The 25,706-nt window shown below is 39.6% G+C and overlaps 1 protein-coding gene across 1 annotated transcript in view; it reads left to right on the top strand.

Annotated features, from left to right (window-relative positions):
- The window catches only part of LOC119780446 (plasma membrane calcium-transporting ATPase 1-like), a 49,324-nt gene extending 24,520 nt beyond the window's left edge, over positions 1-24,804 (top strand). The window contains exons 8-21 of the mRNA XM_038280505.1: positions 7,054-7,200; positions 10,180-10,394; positions 12,467-12,709; positions 14,479-14,720; positions 14,801-15,038; positions 17,278-17,457; positions 17,593-17,680; positions 19,302-19,408; positions 19,627-19,818; positions 20,867-21,080; positions 21,184-21,395; positions 21,501-21,608; positions 21,899-22,087; positions 23,380-24,804. Coding sequence (XP_038136433.1) covers positions 7,054-7,200; positions 10,180-10,394; positions 12,467-12,709; positions 14,479-14,720; positions 14,801-15,038; positions 17,278-17,457; positions 17,593-17,680; positions 19,302-19,408; positions 19,627-19,818; positions 20,867-21,080; positions 21,184-21,395; positions 21,501-21,608; positions 21,899-22,087; positions 23,380-23,766 — 2,762 coding nt within the window. The 3' untranslated portion in view covers positions 23,767-24,804. The remainder of the gene's footprint in view (positions 1-7,053; positions 7,201-10,179; positions 10,395-12,466; positions 12,710-14,478; positions 14,721-14,800; positions 15,039-17,277; positions 17,458-17,592; positions 17,681-19,301; positions 19,409-19,626; positions 19,819-20,866; positions 21,081-21,183; positions 21,396-21,500; positions 21,609-21,898; positions 22,088-23,379) is intronic.
- Positions 24,805-25,706: the final 902 nt, after the last annotated feature.

Raw genomic sequence — 25,706 nt, 5'->3', positions numbered from 1 at the left:
TCCCAAACTCCATCATGCTCATATGTGCAGTAAAACCAACAGTAATTCAACCTGGAGAGAATCACACAGAGAAAGAAACAATTGGAAAGATGTTATTGACATAAATCAAATTCTTTGGCGCTCAGACCCCAGCAGAAGATATGAGGATTAGAGTAGTTTTCTCCTTCTTACCGATTACTTCTTTTCAGTGCCATTTTCACAAAAGGAAAAAAATCTTTACCTTCACTGTGACCCGCCCATTTCATGATGATGGCCTAGAGCAGGGGTCAGCAACCCAAACTGCTCAAAGAGCCATGATGGACTAACAAAACAAAAATTAAATCTGTCTGGGGTCGCAAAACTGTAAAAGTCTTATAAATGTCTCGTATGGTAACACAGGCTCTAAGTGTATTATCCCACTATAGAAAAGGAATATGTGGGCTTGAATATATAATAGGCATTCATTATATAATAATAAGCATTGATTAAATGTTTATCCTTGAGCAAATGTCACATAGTAACATAGAACAGCTGCTATCACTATGTATATTAGGTGCTAGAGCCACTTCGTCTAATTTTTTAGCAGAAATGATCACGTTATGCTTTACTGATAGTAGAAAGTCGGTGTGTTGTTTACTGACTAAGTATAACGTAGTTAAAAGCTCAGAGAAGTTGAATTTCCATGATTTAGGACTTTTAATCTGCAGTTAAGGTAATACAGGAACTGAAATAAGGCCTCATTCTGTGATAAAACTTTGCTTTGATATCAACTGATACAGTATGTGTCTTTTTAAAATGCAAATAAGGCAAATTTTATTTCCACTTAACTCAAATTACAATTGAAGTGTAAGGTTGACAGTGTTGAAATTATTAACTCTTTGTTTAATCTCAGAAATCTGCAGCCAATAGAGGAGCAGGGGCAAACATCTTTTGAAGTTGTGTGCTGTTCGGCTAAATCGCCACACTAATGTAGAACAAGGGCAGGTTAGTTGGTTGATCCTGCAGAAAATCAGGTTTGAATTTTTTTTTTTAGATCTTTTTCATATTGTCCAAAAGTGTGGTTGACGGCAGGTGATACACGAAGAATCATGAAAAACATGTGTGCAAGTGTTGCAATGTTAAGTATTACTAAGGTCGCTGTATGATTATTTTTGGCCTTTCCTCTTTTTTGTGGATCTGTCTTACAAGTAGGATAATTTCTACAAGTATTTGGTTGTAGATGTTCATCTTTATGCACAGAGTTTTATAAATGTTTATCTTTTTCTTATGTGAGACATTAAAAAGCATGGGCTTGATTTGACAATAAATAAATAAATCTATTTGGTTACCGGTAATTCATATAGCATAGCTTCACAACATTTGTTCAAGACTTTACAGAGACAATTCGATCAAGCCATACTGTCATGCTTTATGGAGGACCGAAACTGGCAGCGTTAGGAATAAATGTAGAAATAAATGAATGCACAATAAGTGTGATTTATTGGAATCTTTGCTTAATTATCTCTTTGTTTATTCTTGAATTTGTGTTTTTGCTCATCAGTTTTTTTATTTATCCATCTGTATGCATATTCGCCCCATTTTGCATATGAGGAGAGGCTTCAGCTCCGACCTTTAGACACATTTCATTGTTATTTCTGTTTTACTTTCCCACCGAGCTAATTCTGCTACTATTATCTGGATAAATAAGGATTTCGTTTATTTATGTTGATAGAAAGGGCTCTAAAATGGATGCATTCTCATTTATTTCTTATAAAAGAATGTTTGTTATCAGAAGAGTCCATGGCGATAGACAGGAACATCAGAAGAATTTGAAAAGCCAGGATGCCTTTAACAATTAAATAGTGCCAAAGTTGTGTGTTTGCTGATACAAAAATTAGGCAGTTTTGTGAACATGAAGGCAGAAGTTCTACCAAGCCAGTATCTGGATGATTCCTGCTTATAACGCCATAAATGAGGAGATGGAGAATGCATCTCTACAGCTGGACCCAGCGGGTCATGCAGCCATGCAGCAGCTGTTCTATTGCCACAAAGTTCACACTGTCACCCCAATGCAACTTTGAAATAAGAAATAATAAAAACAATCCCTCTGTTAATTCAGAGCCCCTCTTTCTTCCTGCCATTCTTCTAGACATGGGGTCACAAGAACACAGAGAAGAGCAGATAGCTGCCAGAGGTGGACAGGTCCACTCGGACCAGAGGTACTTTGTTACATGACTCAGAGATGTCCACCAACAAGGCTCATTGCAAGCATGGATTAAATTTTAGGTTCTGGTTCATTTTCCTCATTCTGTAATAATTGACTGCTGCAGGTAAGATTCCTGTATGGCACGTGCTTTAAAATAGCGGGGCAAGATTCCCTGCTATTTTCATTGAGTTTTATGTGAGGTAGAGGACAGCTCACACAGGTGGAAACAATATGACTGGTTTGGGGGGATTTTTTCTTTAGTTTTTTTTCTTTGAGTTTTTACAACACTAGTGGCTCGTTTTTTGGACAGTAGGCTAACAAGAATGGGGGAGGTAGGGGTATGAGAGAGAGTGAGAGACATGAGGGAAAGGACCAGAGGCCGGATGCGAACCCAGGTCGCCTGCGTCGAGGACTAAGGCCTCCATACATGGGTTGAGCCAAAACAATGCAGCACCTGCACGCCCCAATATGACTGTTTTATGATTTTAATTAATCCGATACAGAGACTGCCTAGACTGCAGACCGAAAGCTCTCCAACACTGCCTCCCACATGCCACGAGTGCTCTTCAAGGCACTCCCCAAAGATCTTAGCAGAAACCAACAAAATGGTGGCCCCCATAGTCCTGTAGTCCTTGCCAGGAAGCATGTCCATACTAACCTGAAAAAAATAAATGGAGGGAAAGTTATGGAGACTAGAGCGATGCAGTAATATCTAACCACCAACAAGTAGAAATTGAAGCCTGAAAACACCCTTATTTGCATGTGAGGTAGAAAAGGCCAGCTCAGAGATATACTCCCTCCAGCGTGTCCTCCTCCCAATGGGACATGCCTGGAACACCTCCCGAGGGAGGCGGCCAGGAAGCATCCGAAACAGATGTCAGAGCCACGTCAGCTGGCTGGAGCATATAGAAATGTAAAAATGATTATGTATAAATTAATTAATTAACCTCTCTGTTTGTGGGTCTCCTTAAGGATGATAGGGGAAGGTTTTTGATTTCCAGATGCCCATCATTGTAAGGAGTTCTTTTATGACCTTTCAAAGTCTCACCCTTGGTCTGAATGTATGTGGGCAGGCAGACCATAATGGACAAAAAACTTCTCAGAGAAGAACTTTGGCAAACATAAAAGCCTTCTAGTCTTTTGTAGAAAATGCCTGTACTTATTGTGTATAATAGTCTGTGATGACTACCACATTTGTAATGCCCTTAGAGTTAGGTTCAACAGAGAGAAAACCAATGCATACTAAGTCTAAGGGCCCAGTACTTGCGATGTGTTGCAAAGGTGCAGCTCTTTGAGGAAGTGTTTTCCTTGCTATGCACCTCCCCAAAATTTGGGACATATGCTGAAATCTCTGGGACCATTTTTGGCCAACAGAACCTTTCTCTGATGAATTCTGTGGTTCGTTCAATGCCAAGGTGGCCAACATCATCATGCACAGACCCTCAGGACCATCGAGCGGTACTGAGCAGGCAGGACAAGCTGATGAAGTTCTTTTCCACAGGCTCTTTTGGATGTTCTGTAGAGCAGGTTATGTCTAATGCAAACCTTTGGATATTCTGTCTGCAGCAACCCAACATCTGGGTTGTGTCTGTGAGCCGACATACGCTGACCTATTTCTATATGGTGTAGAACAATGCTGATGACAGGGTCTGAACTTTGACTTTGTATTAGTTCGTTGCGGCTAACCTGCACCAGTGGGCTTAAACCAATCAGTGTCAGATATGCATAAACAGCTGGAACAGCACCTGGGGGATCTCCAAGTTGGTCAACAACTGGTTGGATCACTTCAGCTTTCTATTATGGATTGACATTACAATACCCTGGGCCCCGACGGTAGAACATCAACCCACTCGCCATTGCTCTCCTGATGGTTTCAGGAGTGCATATATATATATATATATATATATATATATATATATATATATACACTCACGGGCCACTTTATTAGGTACCCCATGCTAGTAACGGGTTGGACCCCCTTTTGCCTTCAGAACTGCCTCAATTCTTCGTGGTATAGATTCAACAAGGTGCTGGAAGCATTCCTCAGGGAGTTTGGTCCATATTGACATGATGGCATCACACAGTTGCCGCTGATTTGTCGGCTGCACATCCATGATGCGAATCTCCCGTTCCACCACATCCCAAAGATGCTCTATTGGATTGAGATCTGGTGACTGTGGAGGCCATTTGAGTACAGTGAACTCATTATCATGTTCAAGAAACCAGTCTGAGATGATTCGAGCTTTATGACATGGCTCATTATCCTGCTGAAAGTAGCCATCAGAAGTTGGGTACATTGTGGTCATAAAGGGATGGACATGGTCAGCAACAATACTCAGGTAGGCTGTAGCGTTGCAACGATGCTCAATTGGTACCAAGGGGCCCAAAGCGTGCCAAGAACATATTCCCCACACCATGACACCACCACCACCAGCCTGAACCGTTGATACAAGGCAGGATGGATCCATGCTTTCATGTTGTAGACGCCAAATTCTGACCCTACCATCCGAATGTCGCAGCAGAAATCGAGACTCATCAGACCAGGCAACGTTTTTCCAATCTTCTATTGTCCAATTTCGATGAGCTTGTGCAAATTGTAGCCTCAGTTTCCTGTTCTTAGCTGAAAGGAGTGGCACCCGGTGTGGTCTTCTGCTGCTGTAGCCCATCTGCCTCAAAGTTTGATGTACTGTGCGTTCAGAGATGCTTTTCTGCCCACCTTGGTTGTAACGGGTGGGTATTTGAGTCACTGTTGCCCTTCTATCAGCTCGAACCAGTCTGCCCATTCTCCTCTGACCCCTGGCATCAACAAGGCATTTCCGCCCACAGAACTGCCGCTCACTGGATGTTATTTCTTTTTCAGACCATTCTCTGTAAACCCTAGAGATGGTTGTGCGTGAAAATCCCAGTAGATCAGCAGTTTCTGAAATACTCAGGCCAGCCCTTCTGGCATCAACAATCATTCAAAGTCACTCAGATCACCTTTCTTCCCCATACTGATGCTCGGTTTGAACTGCAGGAGATTGTCTTGACCATGTCTACATGCCTAAATGCACTGAGTTGCCGCCATATGATTGGCTGCTTATAAATTAAGTGTTAACGAGCAGTTGGACAGGTGTACCTAATAAAGTGGCTGGTGAGTGTATATATATATATATATATATATATATATATATATATATATATATATATATATATATATATATATATACATACGCATATATACTTGCACACATCACTTATCTCTTAAATACAGGACAAAAACTCTTCATCTACTTTTGACACTTCTTGGTAGTGCCTCCTTCCAAAGTTCTACTTTTGCTGCCTCTCGCGCTTTTTCTTGTTATTCCACATTATCCATCTCACACAGTGGCTATGCCCCTGTGGTCTAAAAAGGCACCAGGTGCTCCTGACTTTGTTGATGGTGATTAGGAGCAAGAAGATTATCGGCATTAAGCTCGACAGCTGCTTTCCTCTCCTCCCCGCTGCTGGTACCTTCTTGTCCACTAATAACCTTATTGCATAGATAAGATCAGCTTGCTAGAACACATGCTTGCTACAACACACACACACACTTGCACACACCAACACACATTTACAAACAGACATTGAAGCACACACACCCTTCTTTCTGACAGTGTTGCATGCTAACCCTGCTAGTAGTTTTACTCATAAAACCATGGTAAGATGAGGAATAATCTCCTTTGGTCAGGGACTTAATTAACAACACTGATAATATGTTGTGACTCAACACATCACAAGAAAGTAACACTGGGATTAGACTACTTTATCCATGATAAAAAATTAAGAGTTTATATTTACACTGTTGCTGTGCTGGATTGGACATCTTTTGTCTATTATTTTGAACATGCTTTGTTAATGTGACTGGCCATACTTAGAAAGGAAACAGTTCTGTTATAACTGAGTCAAGAGGCGGGATTTGCTGAGGAGTCGCCAATTAAGGGCAGTTTACTTTCTCTGGTTGGCTCCACCATCAAGGGGGGGGTCAGTATTCAATTGAATGAATCATCCAGGTTGTCTCTCAAAACGGATGCCCAAAAATATTAGTTGTAGTTGTAGATCAATTCGATATAATTGCTTTCCATAAACGTCTCCTTTCTGTAACTGTACCTTTTAGAAATATACTGTATGTTCAGTTTATATACGCAGATAATGTGCAGTCAGGTTACGCTAGGGAAAATGGCTCTGGTTGAATGTGATAATCCTGACTTGCATTCGGATGCTTTCATGCCAAAAAGTTGGCAAGGCTCAGTTTGCTACGTCCATCTAAGGTCCCGTTGTTTTGAGGACGATCATCAATCAACATGTGAGGAGTTGAATGTATGCACAGGAAGCACAAGGCATCTCACAATCTGTACATCGGAATGTGTTGCTACTCCAAGCACCCAAAGCATCAATGAGTCAGTAATGCGGTCAGCTAAAAAATCGTCTTTGTAGTCATTTGGGTTATTTATTTATACCATAAAGACACACATTAAGTTCATTCAGTTGTAGCATGTTTCTCATGGCACAGACACTCTTTGTTTGGGGGGGGGGGGGGGGGGGGGGGGGTTGTATCCTTTTTCTGCTTTTGTTTATTTCTATATTAATCAGTCACATTTGCTTAGCCCCAGCTTGGGTTCCTGCCCAGCTATTCTGCATTCCTCTATCTAGGCTGCGGTCCATTGGTCCTCAGAAGTCTAAATGATGTTTGATTCTGTCCGGTTTATTTATTTAGGGCCAAATCACAACAAATGTCAGCTCAAGGTCTTAAAAGAAGAGGCTCGAGTCTCTTTATAGTTGCTTTTACGGTTGAGTCAGATGTCATGACCAAGTAAAGCAGGGGAAATATTGTTATTAAAGCTGAATCAATTCTTCCTTTGTCCACACAGGGAAAAACAAGGATGGACCAACTGTGGAGATGCAACCACTTAATGCTGATGGAGAACCAGAGAAGAAGAAGAAGGCTCTGCCAAAGAAGGAGAAATCAGTCCTTCAAGGGAAGCTGACCAAGTTAGCTGTACAGATCGGCAGAGCAGGTACAAAAGGCAGCAAGGGGTTGATTTTATTTAATTTTTTCATTTTGAATTAGAGTTCTTGCATAATAAAAATAATTTTGATATTTCTATACACTCCAGAATTTGTATTCATGGTGGTTGATTAGTTATATTATAGTAAGTTAATGAAAGATTTGAAACCTTGCATAAGGCCTCTAAAAGCCCTAAGCCTCCTTTGCACTGATTCCGTCATTCCTGCATTTCCCTCTTTGTCACAAATAGAAGGCATTCCTGTGGATGAGTCAAATCCCCCCAGCTCTATTGTGCAGTGGCATGATGGCAAGCCCTTCTCTGTTGTCTGTCAGGAATATAGATCTAGGCTATTTTTGATTAATGGAGGAGCAAAACACGTCAGTGTCTAAAAACCAGATGAGCCAGAAATGAAATCTGAGATGCGAAGAATAAAGAGTACCTGGTTAAATTTAGGGGACTGGATGCAGGAACAGATCAGAGATGTTAACTCTGACTGAACTCGAGTCAGACCGGAGTCACAGATTTGAAAACTCTCCACTTGACTTGGTTGTATTGAAACGATCTTATCACTTAACTTAATTACTAATGACTTGGACTAAATAATCTACAATTCTATGACTTGATGCTCTAAATAAAGTTATAAAAATAAATCATCCAAAATGATGCCATTTATAACTTAATATTTAGTGGACTGTTTACTCAGTTCATTAAAACCACTGATCTCTATTTATTCACTGGATTGCTCATAGACCGAAAAAACTGAAATCACCTGCCGCCATCTTGGTACTCCCAACAATCAAAAAGTCATGCCATAAAAATGTAAAATGTGAAAATCTGGCCCTTTTTTTTTTAGCTGTTATCTGTTCAATTGAATGAATCATCCAGGTTGTCTCTTAAAACGGATGCCCAAAAATATTAGTTGTAGTTGTAGATCAATTCGATATAATTGCTTTCCATAAACGTCTCCTTTCTGTAACTGTACCTTTTAGAAATATACTGTATGTTCAGTTTATATACGCAGATAATGTGCAGTCAGGTTACGCTAGGGAAAATGGCTCTGGTTGAATGTGATCATTCTGACTTGCATTCGGATGCTTTCATGCCAAAAAGCTGGCATTATCTTTGTTAAATGCTGTAGCGCACGTTTTGTTTACATTACGACCGTTCTAACTAGGGAGTACCAACATGGCGGCTGGTGACTTCACAGCACCATGTATTACCAACGGCCTATCGGCAGTCCAGTGAAAAAATGGAGATCAGCGATTAAAACAGCACAGCTATTTCTGAGTGGTACAGGACCTTTTGAAAATGGCAGTCGTGAACACAGACTGTTTTCTGCCTGCCCTGCACCCTACGTATACAGCTCACTGTCATTTTCAGAGCAGTTGGAAGATTCTCACCACAACAAATATATCTGAGAAAGTGAGTAGTAAAGTACATTATCTAATGTAAACAAGTGTAAAGCAGCGTTTTTGCTGCAAATTGTTACTTTTATACAAGTCAGTTAAAGGAATAGTACACCCAAAACATTATTAGCCTTCATTTTCTACTCACCTCCATGCTGAACAACACTCTGGAGTACTTTTTTGATATCTCAAATGCATCTGGAGATCTGGGAGACTTCTTGCTGTCTGCTGACATTCAAATAATGGAGGTCTATGGCGCCCGAGACAGAAAGGTCCACAAAAGTCCACAAAAACTTGTCAATATTCCTCCATAATGCTCGTCCAATGTAATCCAAGTGTCCTGAGTGGGTAGCATCCAGAATTTACTCGAAACGAAGTCATTTAGAACGTTTTAGAGCCTAAACAGTAGTGTATAGGATTTCCTAATAGCGCCCCCATGCGCGCTCACGATTCTACGGAAGCCGGCAGACCAAACCAGCGCATTCAGCTCGGCAAAGAACTCATGCTCTTCCTCAATACTGAAGTCCTCAGACATTTTTCTTTCGTTGTTTCTTTCTTTGCACAGGTAAACAGCACATTTCTTCTTCTACGCTTGCATTATCGGCAGACCAGACGCTGAATGCGCACTTCCTTCCGGTTTGGTCTGCCGGCTTCCGTAGAATCGTGAGCGCGCATGGGGGCGCTATTAGGAAATCCTATACACTACTGTTTATGCTCTAAAAACATTCTAAATGACTTCGTTTCGAGTAAATTCTGGATGCTACCCACTCAGGACACTTGGATTACATTGGACGAGCAGTATGGAGGAATATTGACACGTTTTTGTGGACTTTTATGGACCTTTCTGTCTCGGGCGCCATGGACCTCCATTATTTGAATGTCAGCAGACAGCAAGAAGCCTCCCAGATCTCCAGATGCATTTGAGATATCAAAAAAGTACTCCAGAGTGTTGTTCAGCATGGAGGTGAGTAGAAAATGAAGGCTAATCATGTTTTGGGTGTACTATTCCTTTAAGTAAATGTGTCAATTGATCTCATAAGGTGATTCAGACTTACCATATTTTATAATTACTTACTAAGCAGTGATGACTCTAAAGTCACTATAGTAACTTTGTCTACATCTACACGTGAGTAGGGGCGCGACAGACGTGTCTACTGATGCTAAAGGCCTTACATCGAACATAAATCTCTTCACCTTATCCTGAGAATGAGAGCTTGACATGAAGTTGCAAGAAGTTGGAAGTGTGGTTTTCTGACCAGACACAGTAGGGGAAAATGTTAGACCTTTTCCTCGTCTCATAAACACTTCAATTATTATAAGTTCTTACACCAGTATCGATTAAAAAGGACCTAGGAGATAATTTATTAGATATTAAGGTAAAAATGTTTTTTAGGGATCCTTTATTATTGTTTTTGATTTGGACTTAACTCGATATTTGCCCGTCCTAACTTGAGATTTGACTTGGTCCAGTTGTGCAGAGAAGACCCAGGCAGTAGTTGGTGAAAATGATAGGTAAGAATATAAAGAATCTTATAATGTATTCACTGTACTCTTTCTTGTTCTTTTCTCTCCCTGTGATCAGGTCTGTTAATGTCAGCCCTCACTGTCATCATTCTAATCACTCGCTTCCTGATTGATACCTTCTGGATTCAGGGACTTCCTTTGTTGCAAGAGTGTATGCCAGTCTACGTGCAATTTCTAGTCAAGTTCTTCATCATTGGCGTGACAGTGCTGGTGGTCGCCGTGCCTGAGGGTCTCCCCCTGGCCGTCACTATTTCCCTTGCATATTCGGTCAAGGTCAGTTTTACAAAGGCCATCAGCTTAGCTCTCTTTGAGGAAAGACAGACCAGTTGTGTCACAGATGTACGGATGTAAAACCAATAACCAACTTATAATTCATACAATTTGCTCCACCTGAACGTTAAGTTAAAAGTAATCGTTTTTGATGTTGTAGTGTTGCTGCTTTCCACTGTTGATTTTTAACCAGAGCCTTCATGCAATTTGCAACTCCAAAGCAGCAGAAGAGCATGCTAAGGCAAAAACTTTGGGTGCACTCGATTTCATAGGCTGCACCCTCCAAGGACCTGGTCTATCTGGACTGGATCCTTAGAGGTCCATGAAAATAAGGAGAACAGAAGAGTTTTGGCTGTGGACTCAAACAGGTCCAGCCTTCCAAACTTCTTACTGCTGTTTCTTTTTATTTATTTATTTAACATTTTCGAGGAGCTTCAACAGAGGTACCGTATCAGATTTATAGTCGTGACACTGCAGATATATCAGAATCTGTCCATAATCTGTCATTTACACAATGACAGAAAAAACCTTTCAATAAAGCAAATATTACCTGCCACATATCTGACTAAATTACCATTTAAAAACCTATTTTCATTGGTTTCAGATGGAACTATATTATTTGATTGATTCTGGTCCGTGAATCTATGTTTAAAGGAGACTAGGATTTAGAAAGAACTTTAAGTGGTTCTGTTCGTAAATATAAAAACATGATAAACTCCTTAATTTATCACTTGAATAGTGCCTATTTAGCTGTGATACACAGTTAGAGAAGCACCAACTTCTCTGCTGCCCTCAATAGGTGAGAATGAAATGATAAAACTTAAGGACATTACTCTAAATGTTTGTAACAGGATAAAAAAGACATGGTGGCATTAGGCACTGTAGGCTTTTGTGAATCAATGGGCTACATGGAGCCAAATTTGAACAATTCTCTGCAAGCAGAAGCTCTCATTAACAAAGGCTCTCCTAACAGCTAACGCTGATTTCACTAAAAACCGAGCTAGGACACAGGTCCCATCTACTTCACTGAAACAAAGCGGTAGCCTGACAGCATATCAGAGTGACATACCCTCTCTATTCATTATCTTTTTACATCTCTGTAAATTGGAAACTATGAGTGCTTTACATGCTTATGCATCATTTCTTTATTTATTAACTTAATTGTAACATGTTTTATCTCTTAATATGTTTAATGTGTAAGATTTATTTTAATTAGTCCTTATAAGACAGTTGGCACACTACTCAGTCTTTCAGGAAAATTGCAGCTTATTAATTAATAGTTAGTCAATCGGAAAGAATTAGTTGGTAATTTGTCACATAATATTCCCTCAAAAATGATTTGTAGTCTTTGGTAAAAAAGTAGCAACAGGTTAAAATTAATAAATGTTTACTTCAATAAAGACTTGTAATAATTAAAGCTTATTTCTCATTAGTCAGTGAAACCTTTTATAGTATAATGTTGCTCTAATTCCTTTAACCCTTTATAGGGCACGTTACCGTTTGACCAATTAGATGAGCCCTTGAATGATATATTACCCACTGTAAATTAACTTGAAAAAGAAAAGTTTAAAATTCAAGAAAAAAAAGGTAAAAAGCTAATTGAAATGTTAAAAAATAAAGTAAATAGTTAATAAGCCTAGTTAACAATTAAATTTAGGTGTATAAACAAAAAAATGTAAGTGCCAGTATAAGCATTAATGCCTCTAAGGTTATGTTGTACCAACAAAAAATGTTTTTCATGAATTTCTTATAGAAGCACTTTTGTTTTTTTTCTTAATATATTGAATCAAGTTGGTTTTTCTTGTTATTACATTGCCATTAATTTTTCCCACAAAAATATCCATATTTTTTTATGTTACAAAGGTAATAAGGTCTTGACCTGGATCCCAATAACACTATTGGCTGGAAATTTGGATTTTTAAAGGATTTCACTGAGTGCCCTATAAAGGGTTAACTGGAGCTTAAATACGGTTTGAAAATGATCTGCGGTAGTTTAACTCCCTCTAGATAATGGTGCTTTTTTTTCCATTTACCGAATGTCTATGTTTATTTAAGTGTTAAATGAAATGTTTCAGAAAATGATGAAAGATAACAACCTGGTCCGCCACCTGGATGCCTGTGAGACAATGGGCAACGCTACAGCAATCTGCTCCGATAAGACGGGGACATTAACCATGAACCGGATGACTGTGGTGCAAGCCTATATCGCAGGGCGACACTATAAAAAGGTGCCAGAGCCAGACCTCATCCCAACCAAGATTCTGGACCTGCTCATCCTTGGCATCGGGGTCAACTGCGCCTACACCACCAAGATTATGGTGAGCTTTAAAAATAGATGCTCATTCAGGAAGCTCTGTGGGTTAAGTCTTTAGCGCTGTCACAGCAGCTCAGTACTCATCAGATCACATTCTACAGGATTCACTCTACAGAGCACAGCGTAAAGCAAGCAGGTTAGGTGAACATTTGACTTTTTTAACACTGCAGAGATGTACTACTCCCAAACTAAACTTTTACTTCCTGTACATCACACACGTTATACATCATCTCTCTTCTGTTAACCAATTATAACCTTTTATTACCTTGTATAATCAGGTGCACAATTTACATTCTATACACCCAGAGATTCAATCCTGATATTAATGAAAAAATACAAAAATTCAAGCCAAATTTATCAAATGATACAGACAGACAGACAGACAGACAGACAGACAGACAGACAGACAGACAGACAGACAGACAGACAGACAGACAGACAGACAGACAGACAGACAGACAGACAGACAGACAGACAGACAGACAGACAGACAGACAGATAGATAGATAGATAGATAGATAGATAGATAGATAGATAGATAGATAGATAGATTGATTGATTGAAATTGACAGAAGTAATAATTAAAACATGGAAATTATTATATAAAATGCATATATATATATATATATATATATGCCTGTGTTAAACTGTTTTCTCACCCCTCGTGGGGTGGTATGTGTCATCCTCAAGCTCGGGTCCTCTACCAGAGGCCTGGGAGTTTGAGGGTTCTGCGCAGTATCTTAGCTGTTCCTAGGACTGCGCTCTTCTGGACAGAGACCTCTGATGTTTTACCTGGAATCTGCTGTAGCCACTCTCCCAGTTTGGGGCTCACAGCCCCCAGTGCTCCAATTACCACTGGCACCACTGCTGCTCTTACATGGATAAGATTACTGGATAGCTCAAAGCTCAGTAGGTAACACCGATGACTCCGGTACAGGTGACCGTGGGTTCAATTCCCGGCATGGACATCCAGGTGGACCCTTAGTGCTTAGTGGCTTGAGTGAAACCGCAAATACAAGAGCCATACTGGCTCGGACATCGCCCGGGTTAACAAGGTCTGCGTCAGTTGCTAGGGGACCAGGGCATTTGATGACAAATTGGCTACTGGAACAAGACATAGATAGACTAGAGCAGAAAACTTGGAATTGCATGAAATGCTACTATACAAGCGTCCCCAGTGAGATATGTATATGTGATTTTTCAGGCTCTCTATTCTATTCAATTTTACCTTTCCTCAGTGTCCAAACACCAGGGGACCAACTAGGCTAGTTCTTTAAACTATAGACTAAACAAATATAGAGCTTTAGCCTGAACCCTTGAACTAGCAGCCCAAAGTGTCAAACACTGAATATGAAATGATGGAAGTGACAAGGTAACAGGGTAATAAGTCACATAATATAATTGAAAGACATGAACATATATATGCTAAACACCAATATTTTGTTGCAGGTGCACAGGTGTAAGAAATCAATGAAGATACAGAAAAATGGCATGAACTATAACTACCATAGCAGCTTTATTTGTAAATAATTAAAACACATCTGCCAACTGTCTTCCAGTGCTGCAGCCTGGTCTCTGCCCTGACACATGGCTTTAAATCAGGATTGATTTTTAAATAAGGATCAAATCTACTAAAAATAACATCATTTCTTTATTTAGGCCAATTAGAAGAAATACAAAGGCTATGCCTGTGTTTTTAAAGTTGCAGACCATTTAGCTCTCTTTAACTGCTAATCCTGTAGAATAAATAAATGTGCTTCTTGCTTTCTGCAGCCTCCTGAGAGAGAGGGTGGGCTGCCTCGCCAAATAGGGAACAAGACCGAATGTGCCTTACTGGGACTCAGCCTAGACCTGAAACGAGACTACCAGAGTGTCCGCAATGAAATCCCAGAGGAGAAGCTGTTCAAGGTCTACACCTTTAACTCTGTGAGGAAATCCATGAGCACAGTGTTGAAGAACTTTGATGGCACCTACAGAATGTTCAGTAAAGGTGCTGCTGAAATCTTGCTGAAGAAGTAGGTTTAATGCTTCTGGCCGTAAAGCTTTACGCTCTATCACAGCTGTACTCTGATCCAGGACTGGCGTCTGGTTTCAGGTGCAGTAAGATCTTGACAGCCAGTGGCGAGGCCAAAGTCTTTAAACCTAAGGATCGAGACCAACTGGTGAAGAATGTGATTGAGGCGATGGCGTCTGAGGGGCTGAGGACAATCTGTCTGGCCTACAGAGACTTCACTAACAGTGACGTGGAGCCTGATTGGGACAATGAGGCCGAGATCCTCTCTAGACTCACATGCATCGCCGTGGTTGGCATTGAGGACCCCGTACGACCTGAGGTTTGTCATATCCCCTGGTTAAACAGCTGCAGCTGAACAAGACCATTCTGAACTACAAACAATATAATCTGTGCATTTTGTGGTCATTTGATTTTTCTTTAAAAAAACAACAACAAACAGTGGCTTTTAAATTTTTTTTTTGTTTTTGCGGCACTAGTGGCTCATTTCTCGACAGTAGGCTGACATGAAAGGGGGTTTGAGAGAGGGGGAGAGACATGTGGTTAAGGACCTCAGGTCGAGGACTAAGTCCTCCACTGCGCCACCTGCAGACCCCGACATCACCCATAAAATTGACAAACAGTTGTACAAAACAAACAATCATGAAAATAAAATTCCACACAATAAAATACATAAAATAATAGCAATACTTGGCCAAGCGCTAATTCTCAGTTTTATATATTTAGTGTGCACCCTGGTAATCTGAATTCTAATTTGTAATAGAAAACAGATTGATTAAGTTCAGTTCCAATTCAGGTTTGACTTAACATCATTCACCTGAGGAGAATGTCCACCACAGCGGTCTGTTGTAATGTCCGAAATAAAATAGTATTTATGTTTTACTTTGAGTAAACCTGTATCTTTATTGAATTACTTTTCGTTTATAATTTTACTTATCAAACATATTGATCAGGAAAAAGAAAGCAATAAATAAATGAATTAACTGATTGATTGATTAATTGATATTGGGCTACTAAATTCTTTTAAATACTGCTCTCTAAAAAATGTTGAGAATCAGTACAGAAACTATGACACCAGCAGATTTGATAAATTGTCCCAGTTTAATGAGCAACTGTACTGACTGCAGCCATGTGTTGATCTTAAGGACCTTTAATGTGTTTAGCTACATTCAGAGTGAATGGTTTGATTTTTCACTGTAATGGACGATATAGATCAACATCCTCGGACCAGCAAACTGTTCTGCCCGTTAAAGATCAGACAAACTGCCAGCACGTCCTTGCATGTGCACAGAGTTGTGTAACCGACGTGTTCCATTTTTTTTTTTTGTTAGCCTTCATTGTCAGATTATAGGAGTTTGGGTAGAAATATATGTAAAGTGATAAAGCTATATTTAAATTTGATGTAATATTGCGGCCTAATGGATTTTTTTTAAACAGACATTTTTTTTTCTATCGTGAGATCTGGGTTTTTATAGAAAACATACAATGATTAAGCCAATATTAGTTTTATATATACTCCCACTGCTCCACACTGTGTCTTTGGATGTTTTACATGATGGGAAGGACCGGCCTGTTTTTGTGTTTGGAAAGTAGAGCAAAGAAGTTTATGGGGTTTTGACTAATGCTTTTTTGTGATTGTTTCTATGCTTATCAAACGTATTTTATTCCAAACATGTATAAATATACCACGTTTGTTGTTAGAGGAGTGGGCAACCAGTAGGCCCCTCACAGGTGGGGCCTCTTGCTGGTTTGGGGGCCCAGACATTTACCTTCTTCACCTGTATGGTAAGTTTGCCCCTGATACCATGTTAACTTATGTAGTACTTTAAAAAAATCAACACCTTTTTAAACAAAGCACTATCAGAGTTGAGCTATACATAAATATAGCCCAATTAAATCTGAACAATGCTTTCCATATCAATGTGTTTTTTGCACCACGTTTTTGCTCCCACACTGTTTACATTTGATCACTGCTCCACTTCAAGAAATGTCATGAAAGCTGTACAAAATGAAATTACAATAAAAGTTATTTAAGTCTAAATCTAAAGTAACCAATGTCCAACCTAGTGTGTTGTACCGAGTAGACCCAGTCAGTGTAAAGACTAGACAGGGCTGGATAATCGGCCCCAAGGAGGCCCGGATATCGAGGGCTCTTGGAAGGGGAAGAATGTGAAGATATCAACACAATTTTCTTTCCATGTGAACCAGCTCTAATGCTAGCGATGTACTCTTGTTCTTTTTTATCTATTGAAAATCCCTTTTGTTAAAAGAGAATAGCAATAATCCATGGATTACTCTCGGTGGTAACCAAATCTAAATCTAAGGGCAGCATATGTATTTTAAATCTCCCATGTTGGAGACTACAGACATAAAACGGGTTCGGAGTTGAGAGATCAACACAGCTGGAACATCTGAAACTGAAAGAATGAATTTGGTCGACATAAATGTTGAAGAAAGAATTGTAATTTCTTTGCGTTGCATATCCCAGCTACGCCAACTATCAACGATGATTTCATCGTCTTTTACTCCGTGCTCATGTGTTTTCTGCTCTTCCCCAAAAGGTACCAGAAGCCATCAGAAAGTGCCAGAGAGCTGGGATCACAGTCCGCATGGTGACCGGGGACAACATCAACACAGCTCGAGCCATCGCCTCCAAATGTGGCATATTGCTGCCTGGAGATGAATTCTTATGCATAGAAGGGAAAGAGTTCAACAAACGGATCCGTAATGAATTGGGAGAGGTCAGACAAATGGCGACAGAAAAGGCTTGATGCAGGGAAATGTGAAAACGAAATTCCTCTGTAGCCTTTGTATCATTCCACATGGTGACCTGTTGCATATCAAATTAAATGCCTTTCTCTCCTTACTCCCATCAGATTGAACAGGAGCGGATTGATAAAATTTGGCCTAAATTAAGAGTCCTTGCTCGATCCTCTCCGATGGACAAACACACTTTGGTCAAAGGTTAGTCATGTATTGATTGACAAAAGAAAATAACAGGGTTTGTTTTCTGTTTGTTTGTTTTGCGTTTTGTTTTTTGGTTTACCAAGTTGCCCAGAGCTATGAAATCCTGCCCCATTTTTTTATGCATTTTCTTTCTTTCTCACCATAGTTTCCGATCATTAAAAATGTATATCTGATAGTATAAGCTGAGTAAAGACCAGAAAGCAGTTTTCAACTGTTTATTTCATTCATTGACCTGATGTGAGCATAACAATGGATGCAATGCATTGAGGCTCTTGCTCCACTGGGGGAATGGATCTCCTCATTTGTGTGGGACCTCTTTCCTGGTATCCCACCGATTGAAACATTGTCCTGCATTTGACTGGGTTCAATTACGGTATGAGGGGCATTTAACATGTTTGATCTAGGTAAAATTTTGCATGTGTAATTATTTATCTCTATGGATTAAGTGACAAATTACAGCTACTACAGTACCTTATGGTGATGATTCCCCATCATGTGGCTTTGTAAAACATTTTACAAGAGTCTAGTCTCAAAAGTCTCCCGTGGTGTGCGTCCCTTCGAATACAAAAAACAGATCACTGCCTTAAAACTCAAGGCTCGTTTATACTTAGAAACCATCTTGTCTGCGTGTGTGTAGCAGTTAAAGCAGATATGCCCCCCTCCCCCTTCCTCAGACACTCTGCAACACCTCTCCCAAATTGTAGGTGACCGCAGACAGGTGGCCTCTGATTGGTCGGATCTACATTCGCACTACACTATGCGTATTTCCTGTTTGGTACCTTACCTGCTTGTTTTGTTTGTATGACCGCCATTGTGGAAGACGACGCGTGAAGATGGACCAGCTGAAGAGTGGGGTGCACAAGAACGCTGGGAACCTTTTTCCTCATGGATCCCAGCTCTTTTTCACCCTCATGTCTCTCTGTTGTCCCACAAACTTGCCCCCACTTCTTCACCACCTCGGTCGTATCTAAACCCACAGCTAGTTCGTGATTGTCCCTCTTGCGTTGTGGTGTGGAATAACACAGCGCAGACCAAATTTCAATATTGGGCGTAAATCAAAAATCATCATACCTGCGACAAGCTCACTGTGACACACTGCTGTGGGAGTATAACCAGTCCTTCAACAGGCTCCATTTCAGACTTGACTGAGTTCAAACGCTGTAAATCAGAAACCACCATTAGTTCAGAGCTGTCATTTCCCACTTTCTATAGAGAGATAAATAATTGCACATGTTAATTTTCAGCTAGATCAAGCTACTGGAAGTGGGTCTGGGGCATTACTTGTTGAATGCCCCTCATAAAAAAAAAAACAACATGGAAAATCAGAAGGTGATTTTTCTTAAATGTCATTCAACATACAAATGCTTTTAATTTGACTTTGACAAGATTGTTGTGATAATCTAAAAAAGTAAAGGATCAAAGAACCAAACTAGCACCGATATTCACTTCATTGAAGCTCTCTTAAAAGAAAAATCTGAGCTAACTCTTTTAACTAGTTTTCATAAATGAATTTATAGGTCAGTATTGTATAAATTGTTGTGTTAAAAAAAAGTAGGATGTGATTGTTTAGAATGGTGCCATGATTGACCTTCACCTGTTTGATCTGTTTTGTTTTAAGGTATCATTGACAGCACTGTCCTGGAGCAGAGGCAGGTTGTGGCGGTGACCGGAGACGGCACCAATGATGGTCCCGCTCTCAAGAAAGCGGATGTTGGCTTTGCTATGGTATAGCAGTTGGTTAAACCTTTACTCAACCAGGCCTAATTTCTCATTTTGCATCAAGAACCTTTTCTTATCTACAGCGTCAGACTGAAAGTGCTACATCATTTTCCACATTGTGATCATTTTATTTTTATTTTTTTTACCAATGCTGATTTTGACATTGCTAAAAGACATTTATGAAACATTGGCCCTGATATTCTACTGCATGCTGTGATCCTCAGGGCATTGCCGGGACGGATGTAGCGAAGGAAGCGTCTGACATCATCCTGACAGATGACAATTTCTCCAGCATCGTTAAGGCAGTTATGTGGGGAAGAAACGTCTATGACAGCATTTCCAAGTTCTTGCAGTTCCAGCTCACAGTCAATGTCGTTGCTGTCACTGTGGCCATCACCGGAGCCTGCATTACCCAGGTCAGATTCAAATTACAGCTTCAAAGCATGGTATTCCCTTTCAGAATAGAGACATATTATTGTCACTACTCTATTAACAGAGTCATAGCAAAGAGAAATTATGAGTAAATTAGGCCCATCTAGCTACATTTATAGAGTTTAACATATATCTGAAATTTTAGTCCTCAAGAACCAGTGTCCTGTATATTGTTTATATTCAGAAGGGTCAGCATTCCTCTAGTCTATCAGATGAATACAGACAGTAGTTATGTTATGTTACATATCTTGTGGACAGAGGAATTTGGTCATTAATTGAACTGTGATGGCAATGTGGAATTGGATGCTGGCTCCTGAGGTATGGATGTTTGGGTTTTTCATTTTTTTCATATCATTTATCTTCATCACCAGTTATCATAGTAGAAAAGCTTCCTCAAGCAGTTTGTGATGCATTTTGGAAAGACTTACTTTCACTTATTTAGATAGCACACGCATACCATCCTTATCTTATTTAATTGTTATTCTTATTTAATTCTTACCTTTATTTTATTCTTATATCTCATTTGTACTTACAATCTTATTTTTCTCCCTTCTGTAAATGGTTCCACGGGATTAATAAAGTAATTTTGATTCTGATTCAGGAATTACTTTGGCAGAATTCAAATGAGCTATTTTAATCTAGATTAATTCCAAGATTACAGTGAGATTATTCTATATTAAAAAAAGAAATTCTATGCCCATCTCATGTTTAAAGATATATTGTTGTGGAAGCTTAAAAGGCTGCCACCTGTTACTGTGGTGAATGCCCTGTGTTTAGTGTTAGCCCTGTCCTGTAGTCCTACTCACCCATACTTTTAGATCCCTCCATTCTCTAATGTATCTGAACCAGGTTTCCCATTTTATTCAGCTCCTGCTAAACAGCCACTCATTTAATCCAGGTTTGTCAGACATCTAAAAGTTGCAGAAGGACTGAAACTGGGCAGCACTGACTTATTAACTAAGACACATGTAGAAAATTAGTTTGATGGACATTTTTATTACAAATTAAAATTTAATTTTGTCACATTTGTAGGATTCGCCTCTAAAAGCCGTTCAGATGTTATGGGTCAACCTCATCATGGACACCTTCGCCTCTCTGGCTCTCGCCACTGAGCCACCCACCGAAGCATTGCTCCTCAGGAACCCATATGGCCGCAACAAGCCGCTCATCTCACGCACCATGATGAAAAACATTTTAGGCCACGCTGTCTACCAACTGACATTGATCTTCACGCTCCTTTTTGTCGGTTAGTCAAATCTCCAATTCTCTGTATGTTTGAATGCAGATCAGTGGCAAATTTTAAAACCCTCAGACACAGGCACATTGACCTCTGTCCCATTCTTTTGTAGGTGAGAAGATGTTTGACATCGACTGTGGCAGGAACGCCCCACTTCACGCGCCCCCCTCTGAACACTATACTATTGTTTTCAACACGTTCGTCCTCATGCAGATCTTCAACGAGTTCAATGCTCGCAAGATCCATGGAGAAAGGAATGTCTTTGAGGGTGTTTTTAACAACCCCATCTTTTGCTCCATTATCCTGGGAACACTGGTTGTACAGGTAATCATTCACTGGCAAGGCAATTGTACTATTGTTTCTGTAAATACCCTATTGACATTGGTAATGTTCTTCATTTGTGTGTTTTTTTTTTTCTGTACTCTCTAGGTCCTAATAGTGCACTTTGGTGGTAAAGCATTCAGCTGTGTGCCTCTGACCCTAGAACACTGGCTGTGGTGCATCTTTCTGGGCATTGGAAGTCTCCTTTGGGGGCAGGTAATTATTAAAATGAACTATCAGCCCTGTCTGACCTAGCTGTCTATAGACAGACAAAATAAACTCAACTCATATTTGATGAAAAATATAACATTAAATGTACTTAAAGGTCACCATGCAGGCTTAACAAGCCATAATTTTAATAATGTATCATCTTGCACTTGAATCTGACTAATAGGCAGAAAATCCTCATAAACAGTGTTAAAGCAGTCCTGAACAAAGCTGTTCATTAGTTCGCCATAGCTGACCTCAAAGTAGCGGACTAGCTTTTAATCTTATTCCTTTCCCAGCTGGTGTCAAGCGTCCCCACCAGCTGGCTGAAGTTCCTGAAAACAGTCGGCCATGGCACACAGCAGGAGGAGATCCCTGAGGAGGAGCTGGAGGAGCTGAAGGACAAGGATGAGATTGACCACGCTGAGATGGAACTAAGGAGGGGTCAGGTGCTGTGGTGCCGTAGCCTCAACCGTATCCAGACGCAGGTAGAGTTTGGGTTTTAAGCAGGTTTTATTGGGATAGACATAATCAATCAAACATGGTTATTATATAAAAGGAATAGAATAGAATATATAGCCTCCTATTTTACTAGGAAATCCCTCGAGTTTAAATCTCTCTTTTTGAGGGAGACCTCACTGAAAAAAATAATGCAACCATTTTTGGCATTTACTTAATCATATGTTAAACTAAATATGATTGAGTAAATGCCAAAAACGGTTGCATTATGGCCAGGAAGAAGTCACTTTTTAAATAATAAAACTACAAAAATAGGAAGATTAAAATGCATATAAATTCCCTTATCATGGTCCAAAGCTCCTGGATGTGTAGAACTGGAAGCATCTCTGGTGAATCTGCTGGACCTACAGTTTCTGGCAGCTTTGTCCGTCTTTCCATACCAAGTAAAATCTGATTCATCTCCAACAAGAATTAGACAACCAGCATATGCAGTGATGAAGCGGAGCCTTTTGGCCACCGTCTAAATTTCTGTCGCTCAGCAGACACGTTTCTGGTCAAATGTAGGACGAGCTAAAGCTCATGAAACAGCAAATTTTTCTCAGTTTTGACTAGAGATGGGCGATACCAGGGATTGTTAATTGATATGATACCAAGTAAACACAGGGTCAGTATTGCCGATATCAATACAATACCGAGGCTTTTTAACGTTTAAACTTGATGTATCTTGGAACCTTTCAGTGTTTTCATGATTGTTATTGTTTACTGTTACAATTGAATAATAATATTAATTAACTTCTGCTCATAGTGTTTTTTTTTCCTAATCCACATCTTATGTTATATCTTTTAATCTTTATGTAACTTTGTTTGTATTGTGTGCATTTGTTGCATTGATTCCACATTGTGGAATAAATAAAGGATTAGTTAATATTAGCTGCTGAGCTGGTGATGAGAGGGGAGGGGGAGCCGTAAAGTGCTGTGACAAAGACGGGGAGACTGGTGAATGTGCTGCAGCTAGTGCATGAGGGAAAGAATAAAAAGTATCGATCTTGTTAAATTAATATTGGTCAATATCAGTACCAGCGTTGGTATTGATAGCATCGATCCTATGATCGATCCGCCCACGTCTAGTTTTGACGCTCGTTGTGAACTCCCCATAAGACTGCACATATTTCAATTTTATGCTTCTTATAATTTATTATTTCTTTAATCTGAAATACCCAATGAGGCGTAAGGTATATGAGGTAAAGTTTAAATGAGTTGGGCTGTTAATGAAATGAAGGGATACATTTCATTGAATAAAAACCTCCCTCTTGTCCCTTAGATCCGTGTTGTCAATGCCTTCAGAGACAGCGTGTCTCCTTACGAAGGCCTGGAGACACCAGAGTCCCGCAGCTCCATCCACAACTTCATGACTCACCCAGAGTTCCGGATCGAGGACTTAGAAACTCAGATCCCACTCATTGATGAAAACGAGGATGAGGACGATCCACCTACCAAACGGAACTCCATTATACCTCCACCTCTGAAGCTGGGCGGACTCTCCAACCTGCAGCCTCTCCCATCCTCATCCAACCAGAACAACAATACATTAGAGCGCATCATTCCGCTGCATAGGGATGGCTCCAGGTCCGGTCTAATCCCACCTAACTCTGCAGGACTGCCACCCTGTCCCGGGAGCCCCCTGCACAGCCTGGAGACATCACTCTGAAGCAACCACAGTGGGGAAGGGTACTTCCTGCTCTCATTGTGGTTTTTGTTGTTTGTTTTTTATTTCAACAAAGAGTTTGGGTTCTCTAGAGAGAAAGAGGTTGATAAGCTCGACTTTTTGATTGGTTCAGGATTTCCGTCTGGTTTAGTTCGGACTGAACCCTGCTTAAACAGACTTTTTTTTTTCTATTGATAGACATGAACTCTTTATATGTAATTTAGAGATGTGTTTTGTGATTTGAGTCATGTAAATTTAAATTAAGTTTCATGTGTAAATATTAATTGAGTCGGTTCATTTAAATTATATTGTTTTTCGTAGTTTGCCAGCTGTCAAACAAAAGTCATCTGTTAGAAACAGATTCAGATGCGTTTTATGTTAACTATGATAGTAATGTTAAAAAGATTAGTCAGTGAGCTTTTAGAAATCTATTGTATTTTATTACTTCACATATTAGTCAGTCAGTTTTTAAGTAAATGTCTTGTTTCTTTTTAATGTATTTTTTATGTCTTAGCTTAATGTTTATAAGATGGAGGAACAATGTCATTAAAAGTTCAAAAATTACCCTAATGAGCAGCAGGTTGTGGAAAAATGTATTCAACAAATGTATTGCCTTTTTTGTTCTTTGTGTATTATTGGTGAAATTTTACCTTTAGGTTTCATCTAAAACAGAGCTGGGTTATGGGTTTCACCCAACATGCTCACTATTCACAACCCATTTACAACAAAAGTAATCTCTCGGACAATTCAAATAATTTATACAGTCTGATCAGGTGAAGGTTTTCTATCTAGGAAAGCCCGGCTGATGGCATTGAGGATTGCAGGATTTTCTCCCCCTGGAGGAGCATACTTACATTGTGTCCTTGACTCTACAACAATCCCTCACACCGAGCATGCATGCAGCAACAGTGGAAAGGAAAAAGAATCCTATAGCAGATTCAGACTCCGTGTGAGCGGCCAACTAAGCCCCACTGGGGGCTCAATGAGTAGAGGTGTCATATCTTAAATAGACATGTAGGCAGTAGTCAAATTGTAAAAAAAGAAGGGAGATGGTGGATTTTTAATTTTTTTCTTCGGAAGTATACATAGCCTAATTAATATATTCTATTAACCTAAAGCACTATGCATGGTATGGTTGTTACATGTCAGGTACGCAGGTCATTGAACTTGACCATGGTTAACATTAGAGTAGAAGTGCAGTCAGTCCCTGGACTGGCATGGCTATCACTGCCCCTACATAGTTAGGGACTAATTTACCACTAGGATCAGCTTCATAGTCATGGTAGGACACTTCTTTGATTTTACTTTGGAGAATCTTTTGGCAATGAATCTTTGAAGATTTGGAATAAAACCTCATAAAATATTGCAAATTATTATCTGAATCTTTTCAAGTCAAGTATATTTTTATTCAAATTCAATTAATTAAATTGAAACAGCTGAAATAATTTTCAAAATCTGAAAAAAAGGTAACAAATTCAAATGCATTAGAATTAGCCTGAAAGTGAAATAGGCCTATATAAAATATTTTAATTTTCAAATATTCATTTAGAGTATTTATTTTATAAAATAGACTGTTTATCAAAAAGTACAGTATTGCTTCTATTGGCTAATTTAAAGTAAGCTAGACTACATACTGGCAATAAATGAGTTAAAACTATTCTAACAGGTCCGTCGAACTGAAGTTATTGACCATTGATTGGACGACATTCATTATCTAGCATGTTATAGCGCATTTTAGGACAGCCAATAGTGGCCTTTCTTGCTGTGGAGTTGGCAACACTGGTGAAGGGATGAGAGGAGCAGAGAAGAGAAGCTATTGAAGGAAATTTATAAATTTTGAGCAAAAATAGTGTGAAAAAAATGTATACCGTAATTAAATTGATTGGGTCTTAGAGTTCAAAAAGTTCTTGTTCTCTGCACATCCCATACTGCTGAGTTCTTTC

Source organism: Cyprinodon tularosa, unplaced genomic scaffold (genome assembly GCF_016077235.1).
Source record: "Cyprinodon tularosa strain WSP-4 unplaced genomic scaffold, ASM1607723v1 ctg160, whole genome shotgun sequence".
NCBI classification, from domain to species: Eukaryota; Metazoa; Chordata; class Actinopteri; order Cyprinodontiformes; family Cyprinodontidae; genus Cyprinodon; species Cyprinodon tularosa.
The sequence above is the reverse complement of the archived record's forward strand: the minus strand, read 5'-3'. Positions and strand labels throughout refer to the sequence as shown.